The sequence below is a fragment of the Lissotriton vulgaris genome, unplaced genomic scaffold (genome assembly GCF_964263255.1).
Source record: "Lissotriton vulgaris unplaced genomic scaffold, aLisVul1.2 SCAFFOLD_1291, whole genome shotgun sequence".
NCBI classification, from domain to species: Eukaryota; Metazoa; Chordata; class Amphibia; order Caudata; family Salamandridae; genus Lissotriton; species Lissotriton vulgaris.
The window spans coordinates 132,659-157,168 of record NW_028249272.1 but is presented as its reverse complement, the minus strand read 5'-3'; the positions used below and the strand labels follow the sequence as shown (position 1 = coordinate 157,168).

The 24,510-nt window shown below is 45.2% G+C and overlaps 1 protein-coding gene across 1 annotated transcript in view; it reads left to right on the top strand.

The window, feature by feature from the left end:
- Nucleotides 1-11,813: 11,813 nt before the first annotated feature.
- LOC147663629 (protein O-glucosyltransferase 2-like) overlaps nucleotides 11,814-24,510 on the top strand; it is a gene marked incomplete at its 3' end in the record, with an annotated part of 137,739 nt that continues 125,042 nt past the window's right edge. Inside the window, exon 1 of the mRNA XM_086950320.1 lies at nucleotides 11,814-12,300. Coding sequence (XP_086806446.1) covers nucleotides 12,119-12,300 — 182 coding nt within the window. The remainder of the gene's footprint in view (nucleotides 12,301-24,510) is intronic.

Here is a 24,510-nt window from a genome sequence, read left to right as displayed (position 1 = left end):
TTTTGAAAACATGCAATAAATAAATAAATACAGTGTCACTATGCATTTTGTCAAGTGCTTTATTTAAGATATACAGTAACATGGTCCCTTTGATTGTCAGGACACCCAAAGCGAGACAACAATGAACAGTGCAACTCAAGCGCATTACAGCTTCTTACTTTTTCTCTGGAAAGGGTTGGTAAGGTCTTTCCAAGAGGATTTGAATATTTAAAATGGGAAAGTAGGAAAAGAAGAACAGAGGTTGGAAGTTACAGCTCAGGATGCAAGAATGGATGAAAAGGGTGGTCCCACGTCTGCATGTACAATGGCCAGTGGAGGCGTTTTGAGGGTGGGTACACTCAAGATGTTGTATAATGTGCAATATCTGGTGGCGGTACCACCACACAGAGTGGGCAAGAGCAGATGAAATGATGGATTGTATGTGCTTGGACTATGATGAGAATACATTGGAGGAGGACCACGGTCAAGTGAAGAGAGTTAATAGATAAGGGATAGCAAAGGAGGTGGTAACAAGGGGCAGGAGGGTCCATGAGTGATGGAGGCTGGGTTTCTTAATCCGTGTCCTACCTACTGTGTTGCAAGCTTAAGACAGTGACAACCAGAGCCCCTTACTTTGTCTCCCCTCATTATGTTGTCAATTAGGGTGGAGGAAGGGAATGGAAAGGAGTAAACTACATGTGTACGATGTACTGGTATGTTCAGGACACTGGATCAAGCACTGAAGAACCAAGGTCAGATATAAAAGAAGAAAGACAAAAGAAGGCTGCACAAACAGAACGGCGGATCTTTTACACAAACTGGTAAGTCAGAGAAGAACAACAAAGCTAAGAACACTGGAACGAACAGACGATACGCTGTGGAACTGATTGTGATGAGAGGTAGAAAGATACTGTAAAAAAAGCGGAGTTCAAATAAAGAAAAGTTGAAAAAGATATACATGATGACAAAGACACTGGGGGTAACACTCTGTTGTCCAACACAGAAAAGATTGTGTAGAAATTATATGTTAGAATGTTTAAGGAGCTGCAAAGGGGGTACACAAACACCATCACCCTAGTCCACGCACACTGCCAACCTAGAATAGACTTGTATAAGCTCCCTTCTGACTTAACTATCTGCTCTCGATCGCCGCCAGCCGAACCCTAGTCCACGCACACTGCCAACCTACAAACTGCCTGTATAAGCTCCCTTCTGACTTAGGGGGTACACAAAACTACGGGGAGCAGAAATACTATCTCCTCCCCATCACCGCCAGCCAAACCCTAGTCAACGCACACTGCCAACCTACAAACGGGCTTTATAAGATCCCTTTAAACTTAGGGGGTACACAAAACTACGGGGTGCAGAAATACTATCTGCTATCCATCGCCCCCAGCCAAACCCTACTCCACGCACAAAGCCAACCTAGAATAGGCTTGTATACGCTCCCTTCTGACTTAGGGGGTACACGAAACTACGGGGAGCAGAAATACTATCTGCTATCCATCGCCGCCAGCCAACCCCTAGTCAACGCACACTGCCAACCTAGAATAGGCCTGTATAAGCTCCCTTTAGACTTAGGAGGTACACAAAACTACGGGGTGCAGAAATACTATCTGCTATCCATCGCCGCCAGCCAAACCCTAGTCCACGCACACTGCCAACCTAGAATAGGCCTGTATAAGCTCCCGTCTGACATAGCCTGAATTAACTCCTATCCATCGCCGCCAGCCAAACCCTAGTCCATTCACACTGCCAACCTAGAATAGGCCTGTATAAGCTCCCTTCTGATTTAGGGGGTACACAAAACTACGGGGAGCAGAAATACTATCTGCTCCCCATCACCGCCAGCCAAACCCTAGTCAGCGCACACTGCCAACCTACAAACGGCCTGTATAAGATCCCTTTAAACTTAGGGGGTACCATCGCCGCCAGCCAAACCCTATGCAACGCACACTGACAACCTAGAATGGGCCTGTATAAGCTCCCTTTAGACTTAGGGGGTTCACAAAACTACGGGGAGCAGAAATACTATCTGCTATCCATCGCCACAAGCCAAACCCTAGTCCACGCCCACAGCCAACCTAGAATAGGCCTGTATAAGCTCCCTTCTGACTTAACTATCTGCTCCCCATCACCGCCAGCCAAACCCTAGTCAACGCACACTGCCAACCTACAAACGGCCTGTATAAACTTCCTTTAGACTTAGGAGGTACACAACACTACGGGGTGCATAAATTCTATCTGCTATCCATCGCCGCCAGCCAAACCCTAGTCCACGCCCACTGCCAACCTAGAATAGGCCTGTATAAGCTCCCTTCTGACTTAGGGGGTACACAAAACTACGGGGAGCAGAATTACTATCTGCTCCCCATCACCGCCAGCCAAACACTAGTCAACGCACACTGCCAACCTACAAACGGCCTGTATAAGATCCCTTTAAACTCAGGGGGTACACAAAACTACGGGGTGCAGAAATACTATCTGCTATCCATCGCCGCCAGCCAAACCCTAGTCCACGCACACTGCCAACCTAGAATAGGCATGTATAAGCTCCCGTCTGACATAGCCTGAATTAACTCCTCTCTGACGAAATAGGTGCACTGACCAACACGGGACAGGAAAGAGCTTGAACACCTGTATTTTAATATCATTTTATATCATATGAAAATTGCCGCCACCTGAAGCTTTCACACCCGTGGCGCTGATGAAGGCTAATCCTAAGCCGAAATGCATACGCCTTTTTGCGGGTGATGTGAAAGTCTCCTACCTGCTTGAATGGAATAAATGCTGTCTCCACCAGTTCTCCAGTGTTGGCCTCTTCACTCTCGCCGTTGGAGGGGGTGATGGAACGATGTTACAGCGCGGGTTCCAGGCCCGCGCAAAGAGGCCCCCTTCTCACCAAGTTGGCTCTGACCTGCTGGCTGCTGCTTCGGTGGCGTTTGGATTCACCTGGGGTACCGGGATTTGCCAGAGCCTACCTCCGAGTTTGGGAGAAATAGTAGCGGTGTTGGAGTCTAACGGCTTCACGCTGGGCAGGATATGCATTTCATCCTGCCCCCGCCCAGTGGACACCAAACGTAAGGAGGTTGAGACGGATGGGGACAGGAGGGGACGGTGTGTTCTACGACAGCAGAGTGTGGAGTCTGGTTTCCATCATTACAGCGCCTTCCCATCCCCACGCAACCATTACCAGTAATGAACATGTAAACTGCATTCTGGGACTGGTAGTCGCGGTACATGATGCGATATACCAGGGACAATTGCGATTGGCATGTGCGCCAGGAGGGGTAGAGCAGCGCTGGACTAATCAGGTGGGGCGTGATATTTGTGTCAGTGAAAATTGCCGCCACCTGAAGCATTCACACCTGTGGCGCTGATGAAGGCTAATCCTAAGCTGAAATGCATATGCCTTTTTGCGGGTGATGTGAAAGTCTCCTACCTGCTTGAATGGAATAAATGCTGTCTCCACCAGTTCTCCAGTGTTGGCCTCTTCACTCTCGCCGTTGGAGGGGGTGATGGAACGATGTTACAGCGCGGGTTCCAGCACCGTGCAAAGAGGCCCCCGTCTCACCAAGTTGGCTCTGACCTGCTGGCTGCTGCTTCGGTGGCGTTTGGATTCACCTGGGGTACCGGGATTTTCCAGAGCCTACCTCCGAGTTTGGGAGAAATAGTAGCGGTGTTGGAGTCAAACGGCTTCACACTGGGCAGGATATGCATTTCATGCTGCCCCCGCCCAGTGGACACCAAACGTAAGGAGGTTGAGACGGATGGGGACAGGAGGGGACGGTGTGTTCTACGACAACAGAGTGTGGAGTCTGGTTTCCATCATTACACGGCCTTCCCATCCCCACGCAACCATTACCAGTAATGAACATGTAAACTGCATTCTGGGACTGGTAGTCGCGGTACATGATGCGATATACCAGGGACAATTGCAATTGGCATGTGCGCCAGGAGCAGCGCTGGACTAATCAGGTGTGGTGTGATATTCGTGTCAGTGAAAATTGCCGCCACCTGAAGCATTCACACCCGTGGCGCTGATGAAGGCTAATCCTAAGCCGAAATGCATACGCCTTTTTGCGGGTGATGTGAAAGTCTCCTACCTGCTTGAATGGAATAAATACTGTCTCCAACAGTCCTCCAGTGTTGGCTTCTTCACTCTCACCGTTGGAGGGGGTGATGGAATGATATATCAAAGTCAAAGTCAAAGTCCACTTTATTCGATTAATTAAAATCATAAAAGTATTCTACAACAAATATCATACATTCATATATCTTAAAAAACAGGTTAAAACAGTATTAAACAGTAGGTGGATTTTAAAAGCAAGTTAAAAAGGCATTATTTACACAAAATTCATTACAGTTTGCACTCAACACTACAATAAACATGAATTCAAGTATCTGTCCTCATCTGTGATTCCAATCTTAACCTTGATCTCTTACATCTAACAGATGCAGCCAAAAAGCTAGCAGTGCAATACATAAATACAGGGGAATGCATCATCTGTAAATATAACATCGCAGGCTTGTACTGCGTAAAACCCAGCTCCTTCAGAATTGATTTTAAATATCGGGTACGAGGTTCGTGATAAAAAGAACAGAAGAACAGAAAATGGGCATTATCCTGAGTGGAGAAACCATCGCATTTGCATGGGGACGATTCCTCGAGCTTACACCAGTCTTTCTCGTCCCGCAGAACCATATAAATTTGGTTAAAACGGAATTTGGACAGTAGCCACCTATGAAAAGAATTAGTGACCACTGACAAATAAGGAGCCAACTCAAAAGATGGGGTTATCAAAACATGAGCCCTCACAGAGGGTTTACATAACTCATCCGCTTCACGCTCGGCCATACGTAATCTGATGAAATTGGTCTTCACCCACAGCAAATCAGCTTTGCACAGGGATTCTGGACTATTAAAGATTTCAGGGCGTCCCAAATGTGCGGCCATGGATTCAATATATGACAGCCACTGAATATCCCTCCTGTGATCTAATATAAGACAGTCTTTGATTATCCTGTGATTAAGGCTGAGGTTCGGGTTAAGCCAGAGCTTGATCCACATCAAGAGTGGAGCTAGATTGATTATATCTAGAATGTAACCCAAACCCAGCTCAAGATGTAAAGAGTGAGTGGCAGTTGACTGGGGTAGGCCCAACAGAGAACGAAGAAATTTGTTTTCCTCTGTCTGAATTCATTTAGAATTAACATAACCCCAGACTGCAGCCCCGTATCTAGCGATCGCGGCTGTCTTGGCTTTGTAAATGGCCAGGACAGCCTCGATTGGTTTCCCACCCAATCTCTTAGTAAACCCCAGGATTGCAGAATATGAGCTTCTCACCGCATTCGCTTTAGATGTTAACTGCGGTGTCCAAGTTCCCCTTTGGTCAAAAATCACTCCCAAGTATGTAAAAACTTTCACACTTGTAATCACCTCTCCATCGCAAAAAAAGGTTTTTTCTTTAAGTTTACCACATCCTACTGACATAGTGTGTGATTTGTTCTTGTTAACCACCAGGTCAAGACTGGACATAAAGTTGCCGAAGGAGTCGAGTAACTTTTGCAGGGCAACTGGGGTCCTGGCTATTAGCACCGCATCATCGGCATAGAGGAGCACCGGAATTGGTGCACCCCCCATGCTCGGGATATCCTTTGAGGCAGCCGTTAGGTCATCCTCCAAAGAGTTCACGTATAGCGTGAACAACATTGGCGCCAGTATACATCCCTGACGGACCCCTCTAGTTGATCTAAAACTCTCGGTACACTTTCCGTCAGTGGTCATTCTGATGCGGGCCCTCAGGTCTTTATGGAGCTCCGCCAGAAAGTGTACCAAGGAACTATCGAGGCCCATCTTCAGGAGCATTGCCCACAGCTTAGATCTATTAACAAGATCAAAGGCTGTGGACAAGTCCATGAAGCCAAGGAATATACTTCCCCCTTTTGCTCTGGTATATTTAGAAATTATGAGGTGGAGATTGAGGCATTGATCCTCTGTACTCCTCCCTGACCTAAATCCGAATTGTGCCTCGGACAGGATGTTGTTCCCCTTGGCCCACGCGGATATTCTCGCTAGGACAACCTTTCCTAGGATTTTTACCGAGGAGTCCAGCAACGATATTGGTCTGTAGCATTTTGGGTCTCCTCTCTGCCCTTTTTTAAATATTGGCACAATTGTAGCTAAAGACCAGGTCTGAGGGAATCCCACTGCGGCAGAGGCATTAAAAACTTTTGTTAAAATATTGGCCCAAAACAGCGGATTTGCCCTGAACATATCCGCTGGGACTCCATCGGGGCCCGGGGCCTTGCGTCCTGCTGTCTCCTCTATAGCTCTAAGTACCTCAATTGTATCAAATCTCACAGGCTCCGGGGGGATCTCAATAGTAGGGATTGTGAAAGGTTCCAGCTCCCTATTACTATCATAAATTTTTTCAAAATGCCGAAGCCAGTCCTCCTCTGATATGTTTAGTTCCAGCACTGAGTTTGGTCGCCTGAAAGTAAGGGGGTGTTAATAATTGACCAAAACTTAGCGCTGTTTTTTAGGGTGGCTTTATCCATTAAATCTTCCCAGGCTTTACTCTTTAGTTCATTTTTACGCAAATTAGTGGCCGTGGTGAAATCCTTTCTTAGTCGCGCCACTAACGCTTTGTCCCTTGGGCGAGTATTGAGGGCTTTCTTAAGGCGGTTGTGTGCTTTGCTACAATTTTTGTCAAACCAGCCTTTCACCGATTTATGTTTGCCCCCCTGACCTTTAGCTGTGAGGCAAATGGACACAAACCGGCAAATACCTTCAAAGGAAGATATAACCTCCTTGCTCCCAGTTAACGGGTTGGCACACACATTTAGCTCTTCAGAAACTGAGGAGGATAGAGTTAAGAAAAAGTTGTCCGGTACAACCATCTCCCATTTAATTCTTCTCCCCTGATCCTTATCCTTTACAGGCAATATAGACCGATGGAAGACAGCTGATTTTAACAAGAAGGAGCTATTCACTAGCTCCAACCCCACAGGATTATGGTCACTCATAGGCATAGCAATTGCATTATATGAAATCACATAATTCAGAAAACCTCTTGAAACAAAAATAAAATCAATTATCGAATCACTAGCCCTTCCAGTATAAGTGGCAACCCGTGTACTTTTATCAAAGAATTCTGGTTCATACAGCTCATTTTCCCGTAATACATTTTCGAGCACCAAACCCTTCTGTGTATGTTCTAGGTGAGGGGGGGACACGCTATCTGGCCCATCTTCATCCACTAGGGCACAATGTGAGCACAAATGAACATTAAAATCGCCCATTAAAATAAATCGACACAAAGTGGATTGTTTGTCTCTGTAAAGACTTAAAAAGTCTGATAACCATGTAAAATGCACAGTTTCTGGGTGACCGTTCGGTGCATTATAGCAGTTAACAAGAAGCAATTTACAACCATCCTCTAATATTATCTCCAATACGAGGAAACTATGAGAGGCACAGTCTATCGGGGTGATTTTGCCCTTGATGTTCACCGATACCAGCGTCAAAAGACCTCCTTTGTTCCGGCCTGCGGGGGAAGGCAAAGCAGGTACAAAATAAGATGTAAAACCGTCCAACCAGTAATCACACTCCATATCCCAAGTCTCTTGAATGGCAATGATATTGTGGCGCTTTACAAAATGTTCCCAGTTTGGGTCTCCCTTCTTAGACCGCAAACCAGCAATGTTCCAGGATAACAGTCTGACCGTGTCCCCTTTATCAATTGTGATCTCTGGTAAACTGTTATCATCTACAGCAGAAGAAGGTACATGAACCGTTGGTGTTGAATCCACTATGACATCGTCCACTGTACCCTCTCCGTCACCCCGTCAATCGCAAAGATCGAGACCTGAGAGAGCATCGAATCTGTTGTGAGTTGTAATAGGGGGACCAAAGGTAAAGAGGTTATCGCGTCCCTGAAACAAACTTTGAGGAGCCGATCTGGGCCCCACCGGGGTAAATGGACTTAGTCTTTGTCTGGGCAGGGAGGCTAAATTGACATGATTGTAGAAATACCCTAACGGGCGCACTTGAATACCATTGCTGTCCTCCATCAGAGATGCTGCCCGTAGGAGGACTGTGGCCACATGTTGTGGGTATTTAAAGTTCACGACCACACAATCCCCTCTACAAGTTTTCCTCGAGGGACCAATCCAATTCACTCTCCTAGTCGTGATAATGTCTCCAGCAAATTTAGTAGGGAAAACACATTTAGCACTCAGCCAAGCCACCACTTTGTTTTTGAGGGAATCATGCACTTCCTCTTGTGGCTCGGAAGAGCCTGGGGTATGCACCGGAACATTGGCTAACACGACGACGTAGGGGGCGCAATCCGGGGGCAGATTAATAAAATTATTGCGCCTACTTTGTATGGCATTCGTGTTATATAAGAGACCTGATCTCTGATGGCTCCTAGCCGGGTCTACATCCGAGTCTACTGGTGGGGGACAGGTGGCTGGGGGGACAGTAAGGTTGTTAACCGTGCAATTGACCTGAGGGATCAAAGGAGGTGGATTGGGGGCTTTTGTAGCATTTTTCCCTACAACCTCAGAGCTCACTGAACTAGTTGAAGGGAGTGGGGGGTTAGCCTTAGATAGATTGGCCAACTGTTGGTCCAATAAACCTCCTAGTCTTTTTAACTCCGCATTCGCGGTGTCCAATTTGGCTGCAAGGCAGTCAATGGAATCCTTAAGTTTTAGGTCAAAAGTGGCCTCTATGGTTTTGATTAGCAAACCAAACTGCTCAGGGCTCAGGGTGATGCTAGTTTCCTTTTTACTCTCTGCGTTCGATTTGGCTTTAGGGGAGATGTGACTATCAGGCAAGTGAGTGTCCCCTCTTCTCCTGTGGGTGATCTTACCCCCCCTCTTACTTTGCTGCTTTCTACAGGTTCTGACAGGTCTCTCTCTTTTACTTCCTTCCGTTACCTCTACCTCTTCCTCGGAGTCAGAAGATAATTTATCAAGCATTATAGAATCAAGCGTAATAGTATCAGGGGCCTGGTGGATCGAAGCTACTACTACGCTAGCCGGATTACATGCGTTTTGTTCTCCTAACACACGGTCAGTGCTATTTTCGCCCTCTAGAGGTGCCTCCGGCGTAGTTGCTCTTTCTGGAGGGAGGTCATAGTCTAGAGAAGCTACTTTGCCCAAAGAAGCCCTTCTGTCATCATTGATTTTATTCACCATTTTGACAAGGAAATTGTTCATGGAGCCTGCCCCCGTAACCACCTTGTCTTTCTTTGTGCCTGACATTGTAGTAGATTAAACGGAGTTGATTTTCAGCTTTGACTATGCCTAGGTGTCACCAGGAATCAAATGACCAGTTTATCAAGGTATAAGCCTGTAAAGTCCCACAGCCTTATCCGATGCTGCTCCGGATAAATAATAAAGCACAGTTTGTTACTCACAGCCCAGCCTCCTCCTGCCTCTGACGGCCTCAGACGGCCCGCCCTCTGCCCGGGCTCCGCCCAGCGATGCCTGCGCGCGTCCCGCGACGCGGGGGAAGCGTCCTTCTCTTAAACCGGCAAACCGGAGGTCGCCGCAAGTCTCCCTGGGAGCTGTAATCTCCAGCGGCAGACCGCCGGGTGTTGCAAAGCGGCGCGGCGAGACTGCAGCGTTAGGGACCCAGGAGACTCTCCAAGCCAGGTAATGTGCCTCTGCTCCTCTGCGCTCCTCTGCGCGGCGGTATTACTCTCCCCCAGTTCAAAGTTCAAACAGATTAACCCCTTATCACTCAGCAAAAGAGACCCTTGACCTCTGTACTCCTTCAAAAAAAATAGTTTTATACAGGACTTACAATCTTCTGTGTGCACCAGGATACAGTTGTTCCTCTGCTCCTTCTGTTTCTCTGACAATATTTCGATAGGCAAAATCTTGCCCAGCGCTATTTCACAGTCTATTGTGCTATTAACAAACAGCTCCCTTCAAGTATTCAACGGGGGCCACCGACCGCTAACCACTGACTCAGGTGCAGCGTGGCACTCCCCGCCTTGCTCCGCTCCGCTCTGCCTACAGCTTACCGCCGGCAATTCAATTCAGTCTGCAAGCAAACCTCCGGAGAAAGTTCTATCCGCTGCCTGCTCATCGTACCACAGCGGAAGCCGGTATTACTTTAAACGCAGACGAAAGCCTCGGAAAGCGCTCCTGTGAAGGTGCCCTGCTTTTCCTCCGTGACCGTTACGGGAAACGAACACCTTCCACCATCGCAGACCTCGTGTGGGGGAGCCCTCGGAAAGCGCTCCTGTGAAGGTGCCCTGCTTTTCCTCCGTGACCGTTACGGGAAACGAACACCTTCCACCATCGCAGACCTCGTGTGGGGGAGCCGCAGACCTCGTGTGGGGGAGCCGCAGACCTCGTGTGGGGGAGGTGGAATGATATATATATATATATATATGTATTTGCATATAAATCTATTTATTAACACATATATGTGTGTATATTTACAAAAAAAGATAAAAGATATATATTAAACATTTTTTTTAACTTTTTTTTACACCATTTCAATACTTAAAGCAAAAGGATTTTTTATAAATATGTTAAAAAAAAATTGAAAATAATTTCCATTGAAACATGCTATGCCATGTTAACAAAATTAATTCAATTTATTGAAAATAATTGCTATTATACATGTTGACCAATACACTATTGTCTCAAGTTCTTTCTCAACACTTATGTATTCATTAGTCCTTGCATTTCTTTATATAATTGCTGGATATACAATTTATGACTCTATACGCATGCGACAAAATTTCACTGTGAGGTGCAGTGAGACAGCTCAGGCGCTTGTATGGGGAACACATAGCATAACATAAAACCGGTAGAAAACCAGCCTGGTACAACCGTACTGGAGACTGAAAGGTTGAGAGGTATATATGTATGTATGTATTTTAATTTCAATACCTAACGACGGGTTACCATATTAACAATCTAAAACTGGATACCTTGCGAAAAGTAATGCCATGTAATAGTACTCTGCACAATGCACTTCAAAATTCTTGCCTGAGCTTTTGCACATAGTCTGATGGTATTTCTGCTTTGCTGCGCTGGAGAATGAAATGCTGTAAATGTTCCATTTATTAGGGTTCCTCTCTGTTTTATTAATGTTTTAATGAGTTTAGTGTATATTCTTGGCCTGAATTTGCAAGATAAGCGAATTGACGGTTATTTATTCATTTTATGGATTGTTTTACTGTATTTTCGCCACTCTTTTGTCATGTATCAACTTTTGTGATTTTTTAATCGAAATAAAGTTCATGAACTGTATGTATCTGTTGCTGACTTGTCAGACCAACCACTCAAGTATCCATACTTCTACCAATTCAAATATCCAACATCCAAATAAGACACACAAACGTACACCATAATAAATGAATAGAGAAACACTTTAACATTTCAAATTAAGCGGGACCTGGTGGCTGTGTCCGTGATTGTTTCCTTTTCTTCCTTCAGTTTATTTTATGGTTTGTAAAACGAGGTAAATATTGTGTATTTATTTCAATAAACTAATATTGCACCGTCGTTTCAAAGAAGAATTAACAAATAGGTTGCAAGTTTAAAACGAGCGCTTTTCGCAGTTACTGCAGGCAGTTAAGAACTTCTGGGGGAAATCTACCTCTTATTCCAGCAGCTTGTCGACCTTGAGTCCCTCTACTGTACCATCATTTAGGAGAAAGTTAGCTCTCTAGTTGTTTCTTACAGCTCACTAGCATTTCAATAGGGCGGCGCTCCCTCTGCCATGGAGGCGCGTTTGTTGTCATTCTAGCAGCGTCTCTGATTGGACACCACTGCTCAAATTACATGAATTCCAAAATTCGCCCGTTCTTAGGATTTTGTTCCTCCCGGAAGAAGAGGCAGTTTTGTAGTTTGAGACTACCTGGAATGTATACGGCTTACGTTCTTATAGTACAGAAGCCCGCCCCATCTTAGCTCATTGCCAGTGTGTTCGATGCAAGTGCTGCACACCCCAGCATCCTGTTCTGGGAAGCGCACATGCACACGCTGTGCCCGACAGCGGTGTTTAGTTGTCTTGCCGGAGTGGAGCTTGTACACCGGCTACTCCCACCCTTGCTGTCCGCTGACAGGACGACTGTGCCCTGGCTTGCTGAAGGAATTCTTGTAAATGTTCACCCTCTGTCTGCGGCTCTCTCTATTCATAGCAGCAGCCCCGTTAATCACCGAAGCTAGCGGCAAGGGCCACGTCGACCCAGAGCGATGTCTGATCTGGGGACCCGGCTTACGGGCAGAGGTTGTCCTCCCGGCACGGCATTTTTATATCCAGGCTGTGGATGCAGAAGGGCAAAAGTAAGTAGAAAGCCCGTTGTTTGTTATGCTCACAAAAAGATAAATTAGATGGAGCCATGTTGTCAACCCAGTTTAATGCATACAGAAAAGAGGGCGGGTCTGTGTGAACCACTGCAACTTTGTGCCTTGTAAGATTATATAGCACATTTCCGTGAAATCGATACAATGTTGTAAAACGACAATGAATATGAACATTCCAAACTGTCTACCTTGACAGATTCATACATGTTTAGCGCCATAACTGTACTTTTAAACATGCACAATCAAATGTGTGTAGTAACTCTCTTTCTTCAAGTTCTCTCGAACGACAACGAACAAACACTCCTGTCAGGTGTCATTGACTAGAAAGCGTATGCACACTGTTTGCTTAGCAAGAATCGGTCCATGTGCGTTCAGGCGTGTGACACACTTGTGACATGGTGTGATACACCTTTAAGGCAGATGCTTTGAAAGTGATTCCTGCAATACGGTATGGCAATCAGCAGAAGCTCAATTATTGATAGAGCCTATTTGCTTTATTCATATTTTTTGGACCTCGTTTGCAAATTAAATTGAGAATGAAAGACGAAGAAAGGTCACCGGTTACCTCCTGTACAGAGTAAATATAATGTAATTGTATTTATATACCCCTTACTACCCCTGACAAGACGTTGAAGCACTATTACGGCAGTTAACACGCTAATCCGAAGCCCAAGGTTAGTGGTTAATCAAGTCGTTATTTTTGGTAATTACAATTATTCCTCTGCTCTCAAGAAAAAAGTTTACTCCAGTTACTTTGGAATAGATTAGATAAATACCATGTAGGTGTGATTATTAGTGTTACGTAGTTTCAGATGAATGTTTGGGTGAGATGCATAGATAGCCTGGTGGAGAGTAGGCTAACTCGGTTTCAGAGATAGGGTTTTAAAGAGGCGATGTTGTCTTCTATGAAATGAGGTGTCAGCCAGTTGCTGTTACTTTTGCTTTAAAACAAATGAAATATCTGATTTGGTTGCTTAGTTGCTCCTTAACAAACAATAAATGAAACATTGTCTGAAAAGAAAAACATTTATAAAGTTCTTTGCTTGGGATATGACCATAACATTAAAATTTGAAGGTTAACCTCAGTTTGCAAAACTGTTAACATGGTAAAGCAACATTTCTACATCCAGACAAGCATGTTATTTAATTTTAGGCAGTTATTTAAAGTGCAAAACCAGGGTTTACCACTACAGGAGAACTTGCTGTATAAAATATCTAATTTAATTAAACTTTTTCTTTGTGGTTTATATAACTGTACTGTCATACTTGTTTTTTGCCCATTGCTGAAAGATGCCAGAAGGATATGCTGAAGATCTATTTGTATAGCATATCAAGGTATTACAATCATTGCTGCTATTGAATTGATTTGTAACCCAGATATCGTAAATGTGTTTTATAGCAGAGGAGTGAATGGGTATAGACAGGAGTAAAGTGTAGGAGAGCGGCATACAGTGTAGTAGAGTGGAGTTGCATAGAGTAAAGTAGTGTGTGAAACCGTGGCGCTGCATAGAGTGGATTGTTGTATAGACTGACTTATAGTCTCGTACAGTGGAAAATAGTGGAATGGCGTAGTGTAACATGGTGAGGAGTAAAGTACAATAGAGATGGTGTGTGGTGTATTGGTGTAGCACAGGTAGTACACTGTTGTAAATTGGAGTGGGGTCTCGTACAGTAGAGTGGAGTGCTGTGTCATTTGGAAAAGTGTTGTAAACTGGAATAGAGTGTGGTACATTAAAGTGTACGGGCACAGATTGGAGTATAACGTTGGACAGTGGATTACACGGGGATAGAGTGGAGTAACATGTTGTAGAGTGCCATGAAGTGTGGTAGACTTTTATAGAGTGGAGGAGAGTGTCATGCAGTGGAGCGGTGTACAGTGGAGTGGGTGTGCACTGTAGTGGTGTACAGTGGATTACCTTAAAGTGGAGTAGCAAACTGTGTAACAACATATAGTCTAATACTGTACAGTGGAGTTTAGAAGTGTGTAATGGTGTACAGTGGAGTAGCGCAGAGTGGAGTAGGGCACAGTGACTAAGTGTACATTGGGGTGGTAAACATTGAACTCTTATAGAGTGGAGTGATATGTTGGAAACTGTTGTAGAGTGGAGTAGAGTGCTGTACAATAGAGTATATGGGCATGAAGTAAAGTGCAAATTTTGGACAGTGGAGTGTACGGGGGTAGAATGGAATGCAGTCTAGTAGAGTGGCATGGAGTGTAGTAGAATTTTGTACAGTGGAGGAGAATACACTAGAGTGGCGTACAGTGGAGAGGTGTAGAGTGTAATTCCATATAGTGTAATAGCATGCAGTGGAGTTGAGTATAGTGCACAGTGGAGTGGCGTACAGTGAAGTGGTTCAGACTGAAGTGGTGTATCGTGGGGTGGAGTAGAATGTAATAGCATACAGTGGAGTGGCTTACAGTGGAGTGGGGTAGAGTGGAATACCATTCAGTAGAGGGGCAAAGTTTGAGGTTGTGTACAGTGTAATAGTGTAGAATCGAGTGGTGTACTGTGGAATATTATGTAGAGTGGAGTGGCGTAGAGTTGAACAGCATAGAGTAGACTGGCGTAGAGTGGACTTGCATACAGTGCAGTGGTTTAGACTACGGTAATTTACAGTGAAGTGGGGTAGAGTGAGGTAGCATATAGTGTAGTGGGTTGAGTGGAGTGGCGTCCAATGAACTAGCATAAATGGATTGGAGTACACTGGAGTGGCATAGAGTGGATTGGTGTACACTGTAGTGGCATAGATGTAGTGGTATATAGTAGAGCGGCATATGTTTGTTATGTTAATGCTATTTCTATAGCACACGTATCACCCGGGGGCATCTCAGCGCTGTTGAGGAGCATGATAGGGAGGAACCAATGGATATTAATACAGATAGGCTTTTAGTTGTTTTCTGAATTTACTGTAGATAGGAGTCTCACGGAGAGCTATGGGTAACTTGTTCCAGTACCTTGGGGCAAGATAAGAGAAGGCCTTGCCCCCAGTGCAAGTTTAACGTATTCATGGCACACACATAAGGCTTTGGTGCTTGATCTGAGATTTGGGGACGGCACGTAAGTAGTAAGTTTTCTTTGAAGATAGCGTGGACCTTTGCCTCTCTAGGCTTTATAGGAGAGGCAGCACATTTTAAAGTAGGATCGCTTTTTCACAGGTAGCCAATGCAGTTCCCTCAGCAAAGGCGTAGAAGGGGTCCCCGCAGGACGGTTCAAGTTTAATCTTGGACCACCTATAACTTTGTAAGCAGAGGTTCACCCACTTCGGCCAGCAGAGCATTCCCATAGTCCAGGCTATTGATCACCATCGCCTGCACAAGAGTTCTGTGGGAGTTAGTGGGGAGAAAGGGAAAGATTCTGCGTAGAAGGAGCAACTTATAATAACGGGAACTGGTAGTAGCAGCAATAGGGTCTTTCAGAGTTAAAGTATGGTCAAGGTTTATCCCTACGTTCCTTACGCTTTGGGCACGGGAACTGCTCCCAGTTGGTGTGGCCACCACTTATCCGACCATAGGGCTGGGGCTTTCCCCATTAGCCTGATCTCTGTTTTTTCTGGGTTCAGCTGGAGGCGATTCTCAGTCATCCAGTTGAAGATTGCAAGTATTCCGGCCGAGAAACGCATTTTATCCGATTCTAAATTCGGGCCAACGGTAAACATAAGCTGTGTATTGTCAGCGTATGAAATGATCTCAAAGCCATACTGCTCTACAATCTTTGCTAACGCACGACAGTGGAATATAGTGGAGTGGTGTACAGTAGAGTGGCATAGACTGGAATAGCGTATAGTGGAGTACCGTACAGTGCAGTGGCATACAGTAAAGTGGTGTAGGCTAGAGTGGTGTATCCTGGAATGGTGAAGAGTGTAATAGCATATATTGGAGAGGCGTACAGTTGAGTGGCGTTCAATGGAATAGCGTAGAATGCAGTAGGGTAAAGTGGAGTGGCATACACTGGAGTGATGTAGAGTGGAGAAGCATACAGTGAAGTGGCATACAGTGGAATGGCTTAGAGTGGAATAGCATATACTGGAGTATAGTATAGCAGAGTGGCATACAGAGGAGTGACGTACAGTGGGATAGCATAGAGTGGAGTTGTGTAATACCTTTGAGTGGAGTGGCGTAGAACGGAGTGTTGTACAGTGGAGTGGCATATAGTTCAATATTGAATAGTGGAGAATCCTATAATGGAGCGGTATAGACTGAAGTGGCGTGGGGTAGAGTGTAATAGCATACAGTGGAGTGGCGTACGTTGGAGTGGGGTCCAATCGAGTAGCGTGGAAGGAAGTGGCATAGAGTGCACTTGTATCATACAGTGGATTTGCATACAGTGGAATAGCGTACAGTGGAGTTTAATAGAGTGGAATAGAGCAGAGTGTAGTGGTGTACAGTAGAATAGCGTTTAGTGGAGTAGCGCCCAGTGGAGTGCCATAGAGTGGAGTAACGTACCTTGGCTTTCCGTCCAGTGGAGTCTCGTACAGTGTAGAGTGGAGTGGCATAGAGTGGAATAGCATATAGTGGAGTTGCTAAAGTGGTATGGTGTACAGATGTATGTGAAATTTAGCAGCAGTGTAGATTATGGGTGCAGAGTAACGCAAAACAGCAAATTGCTCTGCCTTGCGTTTCTCCAGATTTGCCAATCAACGCAGGCCACGCATGGTGGCCTTGTGTTCCTTTGTAAATCTGGCTTGGATATCGCATTGCCCATGTGACATCATGGGTGATCCAAGGGTACCATAATTCAGTAATAGTGCTTGGCCTTAGTTATAAATTAGGCCATAGTATACAGTAATAACTTTGCAGTATACCGTGGTACATGGTGATGACAAACCAGTATATAATTAGGTAATGGCTGTTTTTAGAGAATGAAAAGGCAACCATATTGTTTTTACTACACTTTGGCTGTGTTCAGTGTTAGGGCTTTTGATATCTCTACCTATTACCACTTTATTAAGTGCAAATAGGTAGGGACATTTCACAAAATGACAGATATCACTAAGTTTAAATGCCTTATAACTTAAAACAAATACCCTGCTTAACTGCAGTACCCAAAAAGCATCATCTCTGCACCATAATGTATAATCCTGCCAAATTTAATGTAAATCCATTCAGCTGTTTTTGTGCTACGCCAAATACAATAGTGTATGGAAAATTAATTGGTGGAAAAACGTGTTTTGGGACCCCTTTTATCTTTGCATCCCCTTAACCAATTACCACAAAAATGTACATGATCTCAAAATGTTGAAAAAGCTATAGGTCTGGAAAGTTTGGTGGTGATTTGTTGAACGGGTAGAAATTTATCTGGGAGCTAATATCTGAGGATTTCTTATCTTTGGGAATAATATCTATAACTAGTGAGTAGCTATCAGATTTAATGTGATTTCTTTCTTTTTATCTATCTTATTTGTTATGTATTTTGTTTATTGGTTTCAATAATACTGTGATCATAAATTTGTCTTTTAGTTCTTCATATAGTAATTCTTAAACTTTACATATGCAGTCTAGTTTATTTTTTGGGCTTCCTTGCTACTTTTAGTAGGATTGTGTCACATTTGAAGGCCAAAGTGAATGAAAGGTAATTATTGTTATAAAAAATTGATATCATTTGTTTCCTAGTGGCCAATTATTGTGTCCTCCAAATAGTAGTTTTTGTGGCTCACTGCTAGGTCATTTTTTAATTTTGTTACATGAGGTGCATAAGAAAGAAAGTTTTTGTTTGGCTTGTTGGGCCAGTTTGTTTTGTGAGCCAGAGAGCATGCAAAGAAAACCTATGTAGATTAAGATGTATTGTATTACTTATGTATTTCTTTATAGGTTTCCATTAGCATGTGACCATACATGGGTCTTTCAGTTGTTCATGTAATAATTCTGAAACTTTTCATATGCAGTCCTGTTTATTTTTTGGGCTTCCTTGCTACTTTTAGTAGTATTGTGTTACAGGATATCAGTAAATTGAATATACCTATACCTAACAATATTTTTTACTCTACTTACCAAAGAATAATCTGTTCATCCTAATATCTGATGCTGCTAAATTAAAGCACAATCCGACTGGCTGTTTTCACGCTACGCAAAATAAAAATGTCTATGTAAAATGCATTGGATTTCAAGCCAGTTTTTGGACACTCCTTTTTTCTTTGCATCCCCTTTACCAAGTGTCGCAGAAGTTTCAGTCCTCCGACAATGAAACAGGTGCAACAGGTCTGCAAAGTTTCGCAGGCATCAGCCAAACAGGTGCAATAATATTAAGGGGCAAAAACTAAATAAAAAAAATCCCTATCTCTGGTGACCCAAACTATAACTACAGAGTGGCTATTGCACTCTATAAAATATATATATATTCACTAACAAACTCGTTTCATCATAGTGCGCTCTTCGCACAGCTGGTGCTGGCATCAAGGGTGGAATAACCCTTGAAGAATATATCACCACAAAAGTATAGAGATGCTGCACTCCAGCAAAGTAGTATATCCAGAAGGGGTTTATTCACCACCAAGTACAAATATCACCATCACCAACGCGTTTCAACCAGAAAGGTTTTGCTCTTTACTCTGGAGTGCGAAAAAAAATAATATATATATATATATATATATATACCAGTAAATTAATGCACTTTTTCAACACTGTGAAAATGAATTGATAAAAAAGTAAAGACGATATAAATGTCCAAGTAACTACCAGTACCATAATGCATCATGATAATGTGATTATGACTTCCTGATATATAATGATGAAACTGAGGAGGGACAAATGTTTGTAACCGTGATCAAGATCGAAAGATTGAAATGCGTTGGTTAGAGATAGCATGTTGTAATGACATGCTGTTGAAATAAACCTGCTATATATACAATCCTGGTGGAGTGCGAGTCTATTTGCGTTGGTGATCGTTTGTTTACAGGGAAAGCCCGTCCCTGCAACTCGCACCAGCTGTGAGAAGCTGTGCCTTCTGTAACGGGAGCAAATTGGTGGACAATATATATATATATATATATATATATATATATATATATATATATTTTTTTTTTTTAAATAATACCCTGTTAGGTATAGAGTGCCACATACATTATGCAGAGAACTCTGGAGAAGTTCCCAAGTTTAGGTGGAGAGCAAACACCAGCGATACTCTCAATTTGCTTACCTCAAATGTCTGATTTTCCATCAAAGTTTTTAAGGATTAGAACAGTGCCATCTATGCCAGGGTGTAAAATGAAAAAAAGCCTTTCACCACTCTAGGCACAGTATTACAGCTTTGGACTGGTACAATACCATCTAAGCCTACCTGGAATGAATAGAAACAACCTCTGACACGTGTATCACTCTCCACCTAAACCGGCGACCTGCAGACTGGCGTCGCTCATTTGCCAACTGGGCTAGCGCAGAGAGTGTGACTTTACACAGGGAAGAGACAGCGGGCCTTCGCATGTACCCAATTGCCCAAGAGTGGGACACTACCCTGACTGCATACCATCGGGCTTGTACCCAGCCTGGTATTACATGACCACCCCGTCACGGAGCAGTGATAGACCAGTCATCCTCCGCCCCAGCATGCCACCCCCCCCCCCCCCCCCCCCCCCCGGCCGTTGGGGTAACGCCCAGCAAACTCCACTTGCTATCATTCCCTCCCACCACCTTATGGCCGCAGCCATCCTCAATCCACGACCACTCCCGCCCCCACACAGTCCATATATGGCGTCACATACGCTGTTAGGGTCACCGATACACTACTGTACACGCTAGCACTAGTCCGATTGTTGTTGAAGTGTTTTCCCTCCTATTTTCTTTATTTCCCTATTGTTTCTCTTGATTGGCAGTTAGCTTGTTTCTGCTGTGCTCACGATGATGTTAATCTTCCCCGCCCCGTTTACCCTTCCTGCAATGTTTATTGAATACTGCCACGATCACAAGACTATAGCCTAGTGAAACATATGGCAATGTGGGATGTGATTCCTGTCTTTGACTTCATCCGAGCCAACCAGGGAACGCAGCCTAGGATAAACGTTGTTGGCTATCATGACCACCTTGGTCCTTCTGCGGTGATGAACACTGCAGGCACTGCAACCCAAGATTTCTCCTGGAACTGATAATTGCGGACTAATGCATCTTCCCTGGCTACTGTTTATTTTCACCTATATGTGACCGACATGTCGAAAATGTTACTGACTGGGTAATGCTTGTAGTTTATATGACATTGTATGATCTATTGGCTTATTACTTGTGAAAATTAAATAAAATCTGGGACCGTTGGTCTAAAAAAAAAAAAAAATCACTCTCCACCTAAACCTGAGAACATCCCAAAGTTCTCTGCTTTTTTTTTTTTTTTACATATATGTATATATACACACACGTTTATTCCTATTTCTACAGTAGGAACATATATGAAAATATGCTGCTCAAATGGAAAGGTCAACCGTAGTTAGTGATCTAGAGCTTGTAACACAGCATTAAATGCTGCACAAGTTTGAGATAGTTACACATAAGGACATTGTAGCTATGCAAACATTTGAATTGTCTAGTATTGATTTGTGACCTTAAGATATTTGCTTTCTGTACATTTTCTCAATTATGATTTCTTGACTTTTTTTTTTACTGCATCCTGTTTGATTTGAACAAATATTTCCTCCGAATTGACTCCTGACTTTTTAGTCATGCTTCTCAAACCAAGATAATTTAGGACTAACCCCCAGATGCATCAAGCCCATGTTCTGCGAATTCTAAATTGCGAAAAATACCGAATCGCAATTTAGAATTCGCAGAATGGGATGCATCAAGAAAAGCGACAAAAAAAAGCGAATCGCAATCGGCCGCAATTGCCGATAGCGATTTTTGCCAAATCGCATAAAATTCGCAGAATCGCCCGTTTTCCATGTAAAAATTGCGAACTTGCAATTACCAAAATCGCAAATTGCGATCTCGCTGATTGCGAGATCGCAAAAACAGGAAGTCGCATTTCGAGCACAATGATGACATCACAACCAGGAAGTAGGCAGTTCCCTCCCTCATTCAGAACACAGAGCCTGAGAGTGGAAGAAGCACAGCCCAGAGCTCCACAACAGACATCCTGCAGCACCACACCAGGACACAAACAACAACTTAAAATGTAGCAGGGAGCAGTGCACCAGGCAGAAAGAGAAAAATAAAATCTCTGAGCAGAAATTGGAGTACCTCATCGAGGGAGTATCAAAGGACCATGACAGGCTGTTTGGAAAGGAGTCCCGGAGGGTGCCTGAGGCCGACAAGCGGCGCATTTGGCTGCGCATCCCCGCAAACGTGAACTCAGTTGGAGTGACCCAGCGCTCCATTGACGAGCTCAAAAAGAGGTGGTACGATCTTAGAGGGCGTGCCAAAGAACGCATCGCTGAGAGGCTGGGGGAGCAACTTGCCACCGGAGGAGGAGACCCCACAGTTGCACCCAACTCTCCACCCGAAGACCTGGTGGAGGACACCCTCAATCCTGCAGCCTACGTGGGGTTCACCCAGCTGGACTCCTCCCGACTCACCCAACAATCCCAAGGTAAGTGCCATGCGACTGCGACCCCGTCCCCTAACAATGCCCATGACTCCAGAGCTAGCCATTGGATAACCCCAGTAATTGAGGCCATGCACACCTGAAATGCCCTATTGCATTGTGGGACCTGTAGTGTGACCACAATTCCCGGATAGCCACACACAGCCAGACCTGTCAAGTGAAAGATATTCCTAAAGCCAGTCAGGGAATGTAGCAACATCCCATGTGCAAGATACATATCATTAATCATGCACCCATTTACATCACAGGTGCGTCTGAACAACCCAGCACAGACAGCGAGGCCCTCCACATAGAGGAGAACCCTGAGGACACCGAGGGAGAGGGCCTCCTGCCCCACGACCCGGACCATCACTACCACCAGCAGCAGTACCACCACCTCCCCATGTGGACAGGGCCACCCCTGCAGCCACAGGAGCACAGCAACCACCCCATGTGACACCCATGGCAGTGGTAGGCCACACCACCACCACCCAGGAGGCAGACACGGCGCACAGCCACTGTGCGATCTCAGTCCAGTGGACTGATGAGGCAGCAGCGCAACGTCTCAACACACGCTGGCAGGGGGGAACATGTCTGAGATCTTGGGCTGGCCATAGAATGGCGGATGCTTGCTGTCCACCAGAAGCAGGCACGGCACTTGGCAGCCATCCACCTGCAGCTCAACAAAACAGTGCAAAACGTGAGCCAGCTCACAGAAAGCATGCAGGTCATGACCGCAGCTGTCAGGGAGAACAGCCAGATCCTGGTGTCCCAGCAGGACATCACCCGCCGCCGCCACCGCCAGCTGCTGACCCGCCTGTCAGCATACACAAGTTCCAACCATCTCATCAGAAATGCCACCTCCCAACTTTCGCGCCGCTCTCTTGCGATGCAAATACAGATGGTTCAATGGTGCCAGGACGTCGCCAGGGCCCTTGAACAAGTCACAACATCTGTGCAGAGTCTGCAGGCGTCTGGCCATGGCCAAGCAAGTGGGGGTTATGATGCCAGTGAGGGCACTTCGAGTCACAGCAGCCTGTCCTTGCCGCTGGTAACCGTACGCCGCCACAGCACCAGGCCCACTGCAATATCATGGGCCAATAGTATTGTGGAGGATGTGGAGAGGCGAATGGGTGCGCCCGGCCGGAGGCGCCAATGACTCTATGAACTCTACCAGCAGGGCAATGCTGATTAGACAAGCACGCCCTCTTCTCTATCATGGGGCTGTGGTGGGGAAATACAGTTCTCATGTAATTTGTAAAAAATTTAAAGACACATTATTGTGAAAATAACAATAAGAATTTATAGTCACAAGTAAATCCGACTCATGTCATTATTACATTTGTCATGCATGAGTGCAGTGTTGTGTGAGGGGAATGGGTGCACTAGAGACAGTTCATTGTGATTTGGTTGCGGCGCCTGTGTCCTTCTGCAGGATTCTCCCCGCGTGCATGATGCACATGTGCAGGTGGGCGGTTGTCCCCTTCCGACTCACTGCCAGAGATCTCCACAGGTATTCTCCGCTTGGTAGCAATTTTGTGGAGTATTGCACACATGGCCACTATGCGGCAGCAGACCTCAGGCTGGTATTTGAGGGCCCCACCAGTCTTGTGTAGGATGCGGAATCGGCTCTTTAAAAGCCCAAATGTCCGCTCAATGCAATTTCTAGTGCAAATGTGTGCCGCATTGTAACGCCGTTGCTGTGGTGTGGTAGGATTGAGGTATGGGGTGAGGAGGTACTCAAGGAGGCCGTAGGCGCTGTCACCTGAATGAAAGGAGCAGAGGGTGAGTGCCTGTTATGCGCAGCTACATGATCTCGATGTACTGTTTGTTGGCATGTGTACTTACCTAGAAGGTGTCCTTCACCAGTCTCCCCTGGCCAGGCGTTTGTGCATGCTGCTGTGCCGGAATATGAAGGAATCATGCGTGCTCCCGGGGTATTGTGCCACTATGTCGGTGATGATTGTCTTTGCGTTGCAGACCATCTGGATGTTCAGTGAGTGGTAGGACTTGCGGTTCCGGTACATGTATTCTGTCTCAGCGGGTGGGCAGATATGGATGTGGGTACAATCAATGCATCCAATTACATGGGGGAATTGCGCAATGTTGTAAAATTGTAGCTTGGTTTCATTCTAGTCCTGTTGGGTGGTTGGGAATATAATGTAATGGTCTAGCCGGGTCAGCATGGCCTCCAGGAAACTCCTTAGGCAGCGGGACAGTGTGCTCTGGGACATCCCCCCTGCAACTGCAACTATCCCCTGGAAGCTTCCGGAGGCCAGGAGGTGCAGGCAGCACAAGACCTGGACATGGGTGGGCACGGCATTGGTCTTCCTAGTTGGGTGCTGCATCAGGGGGTCAAGGTTCCAGATGAGCTTGGTAATCATTGCCCCATTCAGCCTGTACTTTGAGTAGATTTCCTTCTCAATCTGGCCCAGGAGTGTGACCCGCTACCAGAAAATTTGCTCCTGGATCCTGCGTCTGTTCCTGGCTGCAGCCTGGAGCCTTCGCCGCCTTACCACCATGTAGAGTCCTGGCATGCTCCTACTGTGTCTCCTTAAGTGTGTTTGTTCACCCCGCACCTGTAGCTAGTTAGAATTATTATTATTTATTTTTTTATTTTTAACTTTTAGGTTACCACCTGGTTTGAGTTCTCCTCAACTTGCGCCTCGCAAATAGCGATTTTTAGCTT